Source organism: Poecilia formosa, unplaced genomic scaffold, assembly GCF_000485575.1.
Source record: "Poecilia formosa unplaced genomic scaffold, Poecilia_formosa-5.1.2 Scaffold296, whole genome shotgun sequence".
NCBI lineage: Eukaryota > Metazoa > Chordata > Actinopteri > Cyprinodontiformes > Poeciliidae > Poecilia > Poecilia formosa.
The window spans coordinates 117,476-131,917 of NW_006800235.1; the positions used below are offsets into that span (position 1 = coordinate 117,476).

The following is a 14,442-nucleotide window of genomic DNA, read 5'->3' on the forward strand; positions in this document are numbered from 1 at the left end:
GAAAATCACTGGGATACAAAAACTTCTTCTTACTAGGATTAACATTATTCAGCATTTATTGGCAAATGTTCTGTTCATTGATGAAATAAAAGTGAATTAAGAATCATATTCAGATAAATCTGACATTTAATGACATGTCAGAAAATGAACACAGTATCTACTCTTACCTTACACTTAATTGAATATAGTCGTTGTTGGTCTTACATGTAAAAATGTTGCACTGAAAATGTGAAGTAAATGTTAGTATTATTAGTTTCTTCCACATCACAGTGTTGGACTAATTTGAGTTGGTCCATCCTAAATAATACCAACTATATGTTTTTAACTTTGTGGTCCTAAGATGACAAAATGGGAAAACTTTAAATCTGTAGAAAGAGTTACGGTACGTTGTATTGCTCTGTACTGTGATTGAAAAATATGCTTAGGTTAATTGGAGATGATAAAATGGCCCTTGTCTTTAAGCCAGAGGCTTAAAACTTGTCACTATTGTGGACATTCATGTCAATCAATCAATCATTCAATCAATCAATCAATCAACCAAGTGATATTTTGAAAAATCTTTACCAGAACTGCAACCATTTTTTGACACCAGAAACATTGGGCTGTGACTTCTTACAGAAATTCAAATGCTTCCAATTCATACATTAGGATACAACATAGAGACATTTATTTCTTGTTTCAATACCAAAACGACATGGTTCATCCCCCATCAACCCCAGAAAAGCAGCATTGTTCATTAGTAACTAAAAATGGACGGCAAACTAAAAAAATATCAGATTAACTCCTGTGATCTGTCCGTCTTTCACCTGCACTTCTTTTCATTGTGAAACACCCAGCCAACAAAGTAAATAATGCATTAATGTGTGTGTGTGTGTGTGTGCGCCTCTGTGTGAAAATATCCTTTGTAACAAAAACGGAGAAAAGAAGTGTTAGTTATAATCCTCTCCCCTCAGGAAGCTGACTTATCTCCCCGATTCCCTTCGTGTTTTTCTCTTGTGCCGTAAATTCTGAAAAACGTTGAAAACCGCAGAGGGCAGTAGTGTAATTCTTGGCTGGGTCACAGTTTTTTTGTTTTAAAAGGCTGAGGGGGTGAGATCATAGAGGAGATTCCTTCTTCGACGGTGACTTCCTGGATCCTGGACGTGCGGCGCAACAACCACGAAGCTGTTCATTACCAAATGTGTGACTAGATACAAAACAAAGGGTGGAGAAATAAAGACTAAACCAAAATATCATTCCTGTGTTCTTCAACTTTGTACTCGGTCACTTTTTAAATTCCATATATTTATTTTCATATATATTTATATATATATATATATATTTATATATTCTTTTTACAGTTAAAAACATCATGGATTTGACAGACTATTTGGTTTCTTTTCATCTAAGTAGTGTTTTGTCGATGAAATCTTGAAGGTATTTTTTTCTCTTTTCCATACGGTCAGTCAGTGGAAAGTTGGCCACTCAGAGTGTTTGTACGCTTGTATCCATACAGTATGCATATTGATAGGATTTCGCTTGATGTATTTTTTTTTTTCAAATTGACATTTTCAATTCACATCTTACAGATACAGAACACCAGGTCTGCCAACAGTATCAAACCAAAAACAAAAAAAAGTGCGTGTCCCGAAAACGGAGCGGCCTCATTGGACCGGGTCTCTGTGCGATAGTAGCTGGGTCTGCGTTGGTCCGCTGCAGCCGAGTCCCACAGCGCTTCCGCCGCTAAGGTTCAGGAAGCAAACAGTTTCTCGAGGCTCCGTTGGCGCGGCTGCTGCCGAGCAGCTGCCGATCTCTTCCTGCTTCCTGTGGGCAAGAGCCAACGCTTTGAGCTGCTCCTGCGCCTCCTCCAGCAGCAGAGCCGCCGCCTCCTGCCGCTGCCCGATGGCGGAGGAGCACAAGTAGGATGAGGATGAGGAGGGCCGGGTGCGCGCCGCCTTGTCCCTCCTCTCCTCCTCGCAGGTTGTTGACATCTCAGTGGTTTCTGGGCTGGTTTGCATACAGGACACCTCGTTGTCGTGGTGACCCTGAACGGAGGGAATGATAGGGATGGAGCAGGAGCGAAATGGCGGCGGAGACGGGGACAGGCTACGGCGGCGGCGGCCAGGCCTTCTCAGGCTGCGACTGCTTTGCGGAGGGGAGCGGACCTGCACGCTACCGCACCAAGGCAGCGCCGACGATTGTGTCTCCATGGAAACAGGAGTTTGCATATGTACAAAGGCATCTTGTTTGGTGTCGCAGTCCGGGCTCTCCTCCTGGGAGTGGACCCTGAAAGAGACAAGACAGATAGAGAGAGAAGGAGGGGAGAAAAGGTTATTCAGCTGGAGAAAACTTCCACCCTTCACTATGGGGAAAAAGTCATCGTGTCTCTGCTGTGTTTTCAACTCAATCGCCTTTTCAAACTCCCACACTGACTGCAGAATACAGCTCTCCGCCCTCAGCCGTCTCACAGGCTAAAACCAAGGATGTAGAGGGGAAGAAAATGAGTCTGACATCTTTCATCTCTTTATATCTGAGTCTGCACACACACACACACGCACATGCTCGCACACACACGCAACCTCCAAAAATTCTCACATAAAGACAAGGAGGAGGCAACAGAGTTCTTCTCATTATTGATTTTAACAAGTTTTAAGAGAGTGGAGCTGAGGCGCTGAGCCTCCGCCAAGGACAGCATTGTGTGTTGATTTGTGAGAGCGGGGTAACTTCAGGTCAAGAGTTGCTTTAAAATGTTCTGTGAGTTGGTTTAGAGACTGTGTGGCTGCAAGGAGGGCAGAAGTTTTTTAATCAGACTTTTCTGTACGTATTGTTCATACTTTGACCGCTGGTGGAAAACCTGCCCACCATCGCGTTTGGCATTGTCTCAAAAGTCTTAATATTTTTTACTTTTCACACATTTGAGCTGATTTAAGTCTCTGATACTTGAGCTATCATCTATGATTCCATGTGTACACACATTTATCATGAAAAATGTTTATGACAAGAATTGTTTTAACCAGGTTTTATTTATCTTTTGTTATAATTACACAAATGTCGTCTTTTTGTTGTCATTTGGATTGTTCCTTTATCTGACTGAAACACCTTTGAAAACTCTGTCATTGTTATAACCGTGTGACTTTAATATCGGGAGCCCCTCCTTATTTCTTCTTCTGTGGTATTAGTGTTAAATTGTTTGCCCCTGTTGTCATGTTGTCCTGCAGGAGAGGTCGGTGTTTATTTTTTTATCTAAGTTTATCCAGTTTATTTATAGATTTATTAAGTTAGTTTTTAGCATCTCCACTGTAACATATAAATCCATTCCTTAATGTGAATATTTAAATGAACTAATGATTGCAAAGTAGCAGGAGTTAACTTTGGTTTTGTGTAGGACTTGAATCAGGCGGCCATAACATGGTTATGTTCTGTTTGTTCTTGTCATATTAATCAGAGAAACCACTGTGTGGCGGCTCAGTCATTTACTAAAACCATCACAAAACAGAAAGTATCAGTTTACATTTAGATTTATCGTTTTCAGCATGGATTCCAGTTGGTGCAGTTTAAATCCACTCAAATATTTTTTGGGATTGTTAATTCTACAATATTTTCCCACTGTTTGTCCAATGAATTTAAAATATGATGAAGTACAGTAACTGTACAAAATGTAGTGATAAAAAGTAAACACTGATGTTATGGTCATACTAGCTGTGTTCCCATTACAAATGTGAGCAAATCTGACAGCATTCTGATAATATCAAAAGAACACAATTTCACAATTGCAGTGTTTCCAGTAAATAAGAAACACAATTAAAATCACATGAATGAGTTTGTTCATGCAATAAGTCATTAAAAACATGCCAAACAATCGTCCTCCAACTACTTCCTGTCTTCTTCTTCAGGGTTTGCACCAGTAGAAACATCCAGTTGTTGATCATGTGACTTGTATGATGAGAAAAAAGTTTCCATTGCAGTTTTGTGAAGTAAACCAATGTCGATACGGCCAAAGAACCCATTCAACACAGCACCAAACAAGTTTTTCAAAATTGTCATGTTTCCATTAAGCAAATTTATTTTGAAATGTCAAATAGTGCAAATATTGTGCAATTTGGAAACAAAGCTAGTGTTACTCTTGTCGCGGAGAACATTTGGCTCAAACAGTTCAAGGTGTCGTGACAAGAGCAAACCATATTTTCTTTCACCAGATAAACATGACAAGTTTAACAAATGATGCCATCTAGTGGTGAATCTCCTGGCTGAACAAAGATAACCCCTTAAATTACCACCTTTTGCCCACAGAGCCAGCTTTGTTCTCTTCAGATAATTAAATAAGTTACTGTGATTTGTAAGATAGCACTAATGAATGCATCCTTCGGGGTCCCGTGAAGTTTGACCCATTCATCCAGCTCAGTCTTAGGCCTTTATCAGTTTCACTACGAGCCCGACTGACTTTCCAAAGCTTTTCTTTTTTCAACCCAAATCTCCGCCGCCACAAACTTCTCATCTCTGTATCTAGGTGCCGATCTGGCTGCACTGACTCCTGGAGTAATCTCTTTCTAAGACCAACCATTTCCCGCTGTGTTATCCGTGTCTAAATCCAGTGTTAATCTGCAGGACAGGCTCTTATCTTTGTCTAATCATTCATAACACTCCTCAAAAACAACGATGTCCATTCCGTTGCCCTTGCAAATTCTCATCCTCGTCACAAATTATTTTTTCCATCTTTGCTTTAAAAATAACACTGTTTTCTAGAGGTACATTTTTTAGACTTCGGGGAAATCACTTCCATGTTTTATCTCTGCTGTGTTTTTTCTTTTCTCCATCCGACATAAAAAAAGCAGAGTGGAGATTTGGGGGAGCCCACAGAGGATCCTGCAAGCGATAAGAGAGGATGATGCGAGGGTGCTAATTCCCAAGATAACATTCACAGACAAATCTCTCTTTTGATGTGCTGAAACATAATCAGATTGCAACAATCTATGAAGAGCAGTTCAGATATAGACCCGCAGGGCAACGATGGAGCAGCTGGAGCGAAAAGAAAAAAATAACTAAAACATGGAGATTGTGTCCAAATGAGGAAAAGAAAAGTGACCGGGCTTTTATCATAAACGGGAGTTCATTACAGGTTAACACAGACAGTTTCATTCATCTGTCAATCCTAAAGATTATTTTGGAATGTGTGAAATAAATAACAGTGAATTTGTGGGAAAAAACATGTGATGGTTTCCACAGCTGCACACACCAAACACGTTTGTTGTGCTTTACACTATTTGCGAAATTACAAATGAAATTTGAAGTACTTCTTATCAAGACAAAATAGCATAATGTATTGAAAGAAAGCCATAAGAGATGGCTTTCTTTCATCTCTTATGGAGATGAGAAAAAAGTTGCCATTGCAGTTTTGTGAAGTAAACCAATGTCGATACAACCAAAGAACCCCTTTAACACAGCATCAAAACAAGTTTTTTCAAAATTGTCATGTTTCCATTAAGCAAATTTATTTTGAAATGTCAAATAGTGCAAATATTGTGCAATTTGGAAACAAAGCTAGTGTTACTCTTGTCGCAGAGAACATTTGGCTCAAACAGTTCAAGGTGTCGTGACAAGAGCAAACCAGCACTCATGTGGTGAAACATGGAGGTGAGAGGATCGTTGGTAGGAAGACGTATGGAGCTAAATACAAGGCAATCCTGGAAGGAAACCAGTGACTCTGCAAAAGACTTGGGACTGAGGCAGAAGTTCACATTGTAGCAGGATAAGAGCCAGCTATTTTACAGTGGCTCACTGGTATTCACCAGGGTTTAGATTCTGACATACTTCATCTGAAGTACAGAAATCGGTTCTCCTTGCCGTAGGTGTTCTTCATCTGCTGAACTCGACACCAGGCCTTGGTTACTCTATTTCAACAGAGATCTGTATGAAGTGTTGTCTGGTTGGTCAGACGTTTGTTGCCATGTTTTATGAGGAAATGTGCTGAGATATTTGATATTTCTCTTCAACTAGTCCCTTTCCACGATCTGGTTTTGTATTTGCAGGAGACATGTATATTTTGGAGGAAAGTTCATCTGACATGGTGAAGAATCATCTACATTTGTACAAATGGTTAATAACTCCTGGATGGAAACTATAAGGTTGTTGCTTACGGAGGAGTCTGTCTGCAGAACCATGTGGTTCTCTGTGACCATGGTATAGACCACTTATACAATGGTCTATTTTAATAGTTCAAACACCAAATACGCCTTAATAAGAACAGAAGAAACTGTCTCAGCACTGCGGCATAAGCTAACATCTACAGCAAGGGTGTCCAAAGACTGTCCTGGAGGGCCGGCATCCTGCATGTTTTAGTTCTCTCCCTGGTTTAACGCACCTGAATCAAATGTTGGCTCATTAAAGGCCTAAGAGGAACATTGACATGCTGGAAAGGTTGTAACTACCACCAGAGAGAGAACTAAAACATGCAGGATGCCGCCCCTCGAGGACCGACTTTGGGCACCCCTGATCTACAGTCTTCTGCATTTCTGCTCTTGGGGGTGCAGCCAATCAGTGCCAATGCAATTGAATGGTGCACCTGGATTGGCTGCTTTGCAAAACCAACCAATAGCGTGTCATTAGCATTGTGCCTTGATGGAAGGCTTTGTAAAGATCAGTGATCGGCCAGAAAACTACAGTCCCCTACTTTCCAATCTGATTGAGCTTGAAATATTTTGAAAAATTATTAAAAACATTCAATCTTTAGATGTGCAAAACCTGCTCAAACATACCCCAAAAGACTGGGTGGTTCCATTGAAAAGGACTTCTAAAAGTGTCACATTTATAAGTAATGTGCCACTTAAAGTCCCAATAAATGTGTGAGAAAATGTAAATACATGCAAGTGTTTTCTTTACAGCACTGCATGGGGCAGACTTAAGTAGAGAAAAACTATTCCTTATTTGAAAGAAAAAAACAAACAAACAAGCACATAAAGAGCCACCCAACTTCTTCATCAGCCAGTTGGTCAAAAGATTTATCTTATAATAGTCGTAACAATTTTTCTGTCTTCCTGTCAGCCATTTTGCTGAGATAACACCAGGCTTCTAAATCGGGGATAAAAAGAAACCACCATCATTTTTAAATTTCTAAGCACATTTTCTAACTGTCATAAACTATCTGCACACTCCTCCGTTACATCCTTTGAATGTTTCTGTATTTTTGGATTTTCTCCTCCCTGCTATTTCTGGATCTCTATGTTTCTCTGTTTCCACGCAGTCGTGGTCAGATGCCTCCATGGCAACCCCGGCAACAATGCTACAGTAAAGGGATTTGGCCGTCTGTCCATCCATCTGCCATTCTGACAAATCTTGCCTCTAAGACAATGAATGAGTGGATGGGTGGGTCATGGATCCAGAGTGTGTGGGTTAGTGACCCTGTAAGCACAAGTGTGTGATCAGAATAAGCGTACATGCTCATCTATTCGCACAGACTATATGAATTGGGTGTGTGTTTTTGTAACTGGCATTTTTTTCCTGATGTGCCTAAATGTAGATAACACCTACAGGACATCCTGTCTGAAACAGAACCTTGATGTAAGCATTGACCATAACATTACTTTTAAATAATATTCTTCATGTAAGTCCTTTGACGGACAGTTTTTCTATGTCAACAGACACAATGCAATGTGACGTCAGATGAGCAAGATCACGCTGACAATGACTATCATTAGTTTTAGCTGTCAAGTTGTCGACATAGCGCACCATGAAGTGTAAAATAAAAAGGGACGCAGTGCTTTGCTAATTGTCAAGACCACAACAATTAGATAAAAAGGCCCACTGGTGTCACATTTCACAGGTCAGGAAAAAGTTTTCATTCAAAAAATAACAAGAGAGAGGGATGTGTAGGTCAGTTATGCTAGCTTGACTTTCTCAACCTTAACATGTGGATGTGCAGCAAAATTCGTTGTTTTGGTTTGCTTAAAAAAAGACGACCCCCATACCAACTATCTTACTAACGTAAGAGAGTTGTGGTGCGCACCGCACCGCACCGCACCTCTTACGTTAGTAAGAGAGTTGGTATGGGGTGTTTAAATTATCAACCACCACTGTGTTCAGAAAAGGTAAGGTAATTTTATTTATATAGCACATTTTCAGCAACAAGGCAACAAAGACATGAGTGAAGGCGGTGATGTCAAAGGGCCATGAAGCCAGGTGGCTGTGGCCCCTGGCATAGTCCGATAGAGGTGTTTATTACCGAGGAATGTCCTTAGGAACGCTCATCTCCACAGCTCCATGGAAACAGGAGGGGGTGAGGAGGGAAGGAGGATTGTGTTTACATATCTTACATACCTTCCAAGGCCACACGGGGAAAGCCAATTCATAAACAGAATGTCTTATGTTGGGAAGATTATGAATTTCAATCTTCTCTAAAGTCTCTCTGATACATCTGTTTCCAATCATCCAAATTAGTTTGGTCGTTCCACTGAGCCGAAACTAGCAACTGCTCCAAGATTGATTCTATCCGGTTAGTGAGTTTTAGAGTCCTCGTCTCTCTCCACACCAACAGTCTGAGTGTTCACTAGTTCGGCCAAGTCCGTCACAAATTTGTCGATAATCCAGGAATCCACAAGCTCCAAACAGCAGAAATCCTGTTATCATAAATAAATCCAGGGTGAATCCCGCCGGGTGTGACCCTGCAGGACAAGAGGCTCTGCTGTGCCCAGACTTCTCGTCGAAAATTTGATCAATTGCATTGAGAGACCGGTTGACCAGATCCATAATTTGTAGATTTGGATGATGTGCAAAGAAAGGCTCCAAAAATGTAGAAAAAGAGAAAAAGACAGGAGAAAAACAGAGCAAGCAGGGCAGGCAAGGGCAGAGGAAAGAAGCGTCCGCCTTCATCGAGAACAAGAGAGAGAAGAGCTCTCTTATTAATAATTGCAATATAAACATGAAGCCTGAAAACATAAATTTGTAACGGACTAAATGTTCTGTTCTTTGTGTGGAAAAAGTCTGCATGTTTTCTGATGATGAATCTGATACATTAGTGTCATATGTTGTCGATAGTCAGTTGCTACAGCAACAGGTCTGTGTGTAGCACATCCAGCACAGAAAGCAGGAAAAAAAATACAAACAGATTTGAATTGTTCTTCAATGTTTCTTCTGCGTGATCTCTACCTTTGCCTTGGCGCCCTGCACTAAATTAATAATCCCTACATCTCCAGATTTTATTTAGGTAACAGATTTGTTGTACCATGGCAGCGTGGCTACGGATGGCAGGTAAAACAATGACCTTTTGGCCCAGCATAGTGCGCGCACACAAAATTTCTGTATGTAAACAACAACATGCAACGTGTCTATACGTCAGGATGTTGGAGGGGTTCAACTATTTTGTTTACCAACTAATCTACAATTTGAAATATAATTGTGTATTTCTCAGTTGAAAATATTTAGGAGATTAACCGTAAGGTCTAGTGTGATGTCTTCTGCTATTATTATTTTCAGAGAAAGGGTATCACCAAGAAATGGGGCTTAGCCCTGATGTCCAACAAACATACTCTTTGCCATGTCCTTTTTTAATTTTTTAAGATTTCTGTTTCTACAGTTACAAAACAGAAATACGATAAATTGGCTGCTGACTCATTTTCACCTTGATTTACCCTGACAGGTTGGCAGGGAAAAACAGAAAAAATCCAGTCGTTTTTGTCAGTGAACTCATCACACCCAAGCGATAACAGGCCATGCCAGCACACAACTCCTCCAAGGGAAGAGTCATGTGCTAGCAGGACGAAGAAGTGAAGAGAAAGAAACTATTTAAAAAACTTATTTCTTAAAGAGGTCAAGAAACGTCTGCCCAACCTGACAAGTCAAGACTCTTCCTAAAGATAACTGAATGATTTAGAAAACGGTATTCTGTGTCTTTAGACATTGGGTTTGTATCCAGATAGATACGGCTGGATAAACTGAACTATGAAAGCCACACCATATATTTATTGACTGAGTCAAATCGCAACGTTTTATTGGAATTGAAAAATTGTGCGTCAAAGTCTTTAATATTTAATCAAATTTAGTCTCTTTATTTAATAAAAATGCAATTATTATAAAACCTCTAATTAATTAGATACTTTTTTAAAAATGATGTACTGTCATTTTACTGCAGAGTATTTTACGGTCACAACCAAAATTTATTAAAGGCCAATAAAAAGGTACTAAATTTGATATTATTGCATGTCATTTTTAACAAAGAAAAATAACAGATCACTGTTTATGATATGTCGACATAGTGGTCCTTAAAGGTGTGTCCCATTTCACAGTGGAATATTAGCAAATTAAATTTTTTCTACAAACAAAAATATTTGCAACACTGAAAAAGAAAGTTTCACTTGACTTTCTGTGACAGAATCTCAACTTTTTTAAGAGTCGTGTCCAAACAGAGAAAAATAGAGCTGCACACACTTTAGCTAGCGATCCGAGGGGAAAGCAGGCAGACAGGCTGCCAGAAGGCGAGGGGATGAGTCCATCTTTTCTCTGCAGGTGGTCCCGACACAAATGGCTTGGAGACTAAGAGGTTGTTTCATTTATCTCAGTCTGAAAGAAATAAGTCTCATCAATGCTGTCAGTTGTTACTGGATGAAAAAAACTGATGGATTTCTTTAGGCTGTTGCATTTCATTTGGCAAACAAGTCTTACTTTTAAATACTTTTTGATCTGAACTTGAATGCAGAGCCTGGATTTTATTCTCTGTCATTAAAATATGGCTTATTTACATAAAACTAGAACCTGCTTACATAACATTTTCAACTAAAATTTAACTATAAAGCTTTTTTCTACAATGAATGAGTCTCGTTTTTGGTTCGGGTTATGATATATAGCATTATACTTTTCAGTCTTTCCGAACACACATTTTCAGCATTGTAATCATCAAATGATATCCCAGAATAAAATCCAGTTTCTGTGTAATAGATTGCAGTTTATGGAGGAAGTTTGGACAAATATTTCAATGGAAAGTCCTGCACCAATGATTCTTAACCAAACTATCCCACTTTAAGTTATGTGAAGGATCAGAGAGCTTATCTGTAGTTAAACCTTCAATATTGAAAAGTTACTTGTATTTCCAATGGTTTGCAAAAAAATGTTCTCTTTTATTCATATTTTTCCTTTTACCTGCCTACATTCAATACCCACCAGACAGATTTTGGCATCTGATGTGTCAGAAAATCGGGTCAGATGACGTTGCAGCAATTAGAATATGTTATATTTATTGGGGCCTCGGACTGCAAGAGGCTTCCTATGACTACGTCTCCGACAGACTGATCAAGATTGACCAGGCGTCTGCTTTAGTCAGAATTATGCAGCAATTTGACAGGAATGTCATGAGTGATATGGGAAGTGAGACATGGTGGCAAAGGAAAACACATCCACTAAGGGAAATTGCAAATTAAAATATTTTTCTCGCAAAAAAAAAATGGTGTACTTACCTGAGAAATACAGAAAATTTAAAGGGTGAAACAGCTCAGCAGCTATGAGTTTACTGCTGACCGGCTTTTGTTCATGGTGGTGGAATGTCCAGTACATCTCATGTGAAAGCTCACTCTCAAGTCCGGTGATCCATAGAAAGATCCCGTATGTCAGGAAAAACCAAATTGCGCAGGAGTGGGAAGAGTCCATACTCTGCAATATCAGGTCTCTTTCAGGCTCTGAGAGGAGATGGTATTAAATTCACCAACTCCAATTTAATACTTTAACAGCATTATGAATGAAAAACCGGTTACATGACAAAAACATGGCAGAAATGTACATATATACTTATTTCTTTTACCTTTACAAAGCATTTGATGTTTGTATTGTCATTGCACTAGCATGTGTAGCTTAATGCTATGATCACTGGCACCTGATATTCACTGAAGGAAAACGGTCTGAGTGCAGCACCTTTCACAAGGAGTTGATTCCACACAGGTTCTTTGTGCTTGCTAACCAGGTTTATGTGAAGTGTGATTTAATTACTGTTGCTAAGCTAGAACAATGAGAAAAAAAGCTGATCCTGTTATTTAAGACAGGTGTAACAAGAAGGCCCAAAGAAGTAGGCAGGTGTTCTGTGTCCCTTAAAGCACCAGCCTGAGCGTTTCCGCTCAGCCACATCGCCACACGTTGCCTGCCAGACTGCAACGTGAAGTTACCCCGTTTCCACCCAGGCTCAGGAGAACAGATAAAAACAAAAGGATGAGGAGGAACAGAGGGTGCTAAAAATTCAGATTCTTCTTTAAGTTAAAAAAATATCATTTCTAAAGGATTGACTTTAAAAATATTCATGCTTGAAATGAGATCCAAAGCTTTGTGCGTGACAGGTCTGTATTTTTCATTTAATGGCTTTCGTTAGACTGAGTCAGCGTCGAGAGGAAACGGCACAGAAAAGCGGCGGAGACGTAAAGACTGGGAGAGGGAGGTGTGACAGAACCTAAAAATGTCTTCACTTTAAAAGTTGCTCTTACTTCCAAATCAGCCCACATATACACACAGATATATTTCTGAAAAGGCCTGTGGTCATTTTGTGTTACTCCAGTAAATTAACAGCAGTGAAAAACAATACAATAGAAATATTTATAAAACTGAGTGCACTGAAACTTGTTTGAAAGATGGCGAGAGATAACAAAGGTGACAGATCTCACCTTTTTTGTGCTTCTGTTTCCTTTTCAGACGGCTCTACTTCCTGAAGGTGTTCGTAGGCAGGACCTGAGAACTTGGATCCGCCGATTGGGTTTAGCCGTCCTCTGGCTATAGGAGGCGTTCTGCGAGGAGTTGACCAGTGAGCTGAGCGGGTTCTCTGCTCAGGGCTGTGGGACAAGGAGCCGCTTCTGGAAAGGAAATAAAATATCATTAAAACTCGACAATTAAAAACATATTTTTAATGTAATATTTATGTTCATGACAGAGAAATACTTGGAATGAGTGTAACTTCTTGGATAATGGTGGAGTTTTACCTTAACATGTAAAAACTCTCCCACTTATTTCACACCTGTGTACATAAGCAGCCAGCGCCGTTACCAGCTGCTAAGTGGAGGAACGACTGATGGGATTTTGTAGACAGTCAGATTTAATAGATCAAGCTTCCAATAATAATCTGGCACTCACAAATTATGATGACACCAATGCTTCTGTGAAACAGCTGGAAAGTAATTTATTCTAAGGAATGTAAAAAAATTCAACTCATCTTTAAATACCACATTAAATTAGATTTTTTCCTGAATGAAACATAATTAAATAGAACATTTTCTTAAATGATGGTGAACAGTAGAAAATTGTTCATTTGTTGACTCAAGCTGTTGTTTTGTCATTTTTCTCTGTTGATATTCTTGATGTAATATCAGATTACATTTGAACTTCACCGTTTTGCATTTGATTAGTATTATGTCCATGGTTTCTAGCATAATAGTTAATGATCATGTCATTCTGTGATTTTCGGTTTTGTTGTAGAAGTTTAAATCAATGGAGTAATTTGATGAGAATATGGCGTTTCTGACTTTTATATTTTTAACTCAACAGATGATTCTCAAATTTCACTGAGTTCATTTAGTTTTATTAATTTGTTAATCTTAGCAAATCCTAATAAATGAACTAATATTTTGTGTGTTCCTTTCAGTATTAGTCTTCTTCATTTAGAAAAATGGTGAGAGTGTACAGGTTGGTACCAGTTGCTGGGCAACAAAAGAAATGTCCAGAGAATAGTTTTTTTTTTTTTTTTTTGTTCAGCTTCACACCTGGACAGGATGTATCTGTCAAGATGTCAGAGTAAGGCCAGCGTATTGCTTCGAATGATGATCAGGAGGAATAGATGAACTGCGGCTAACATTCTGTAGCTTCATTATTTCTTCCAGGACAGACAGGAGTTTGGGAAGCCTTTCCCTCTGCAGCTGCACCTCTACAATCATTGTTACCCCGTCATCCTGAGGTTGAGTTTGGATTAATTTAACAAGAAACAAATACATTAAACTGATCTCCAGCTTCACAGTCATCTATCGGCCAATCAGAGGAGACGTCAGCGTCTCATTCAAGTGTTGGAGCAACAAGCTCCTTGTACTTGAGAGTGGCTACATGTGTGGCATTTTGGGGAAATTTTACTAAGCAATTTTATATTCAATACATTAGAATGTCACACATTTTCTTATAAACCGTTTGAAATAATCAAATAATCAAATAAATAAATAAATAAATAAAAAACATCCTCTTCCCACCACTTCCTGTTGTCTTCTATGTGGGTTTTGCCAGTAGTAACAGCTGGAAGTTGATCACATCAATTGTGGGATGTGAAAAAAGTGCTTTGGTTGCAGTTTTGCAAAATACATCGATTTTGAGTAGCGGTTGTTGTCACAAAGTTGTAAGTCCCCCCAAAAGTCAGATTTTCCTCAAATGTGCAGAGAGCAGTTTCCAACAAAAATAATTCAAGCTCAGGTTTGTCTGTTTCAGCTCCAAAATGTTTCAGCAGCTTTAAAGCTTTCATAAAAAACT

General features: G+C 39.3%; 1 protein-coding gene across 1 annotated transcript in view; it reads right to left on the bottom strand.

The window, feature by feature from the left end:
• Positions 1-395: 395 nt before the first annotated feature.
• LOC103151906 (pro-neuregulin-3, membrane-bound isoform-like) overlaps positions 396-14,442 on the bottom strand; it is a 133,783-nt gene continuing 119,736 nt past the window's right edge. Inside the window, exons 10-11 of the mRNA XM_016681832.1 lie at positions 12,606-12,791; positions 396-2,265 (exon numbers count right to left, since the gene is read on the bottom strand). Coding sequence (XP_016537318.1) covers positions 1,644-2,265; positions 12,606-12,791 — 808 coding nt within the window. The 3' untranslated portion in view covers positions 396-1,643. The remainder of the gene's footprint in view (positions 2,266-12,605; positions 12,792-14,442) is intronic.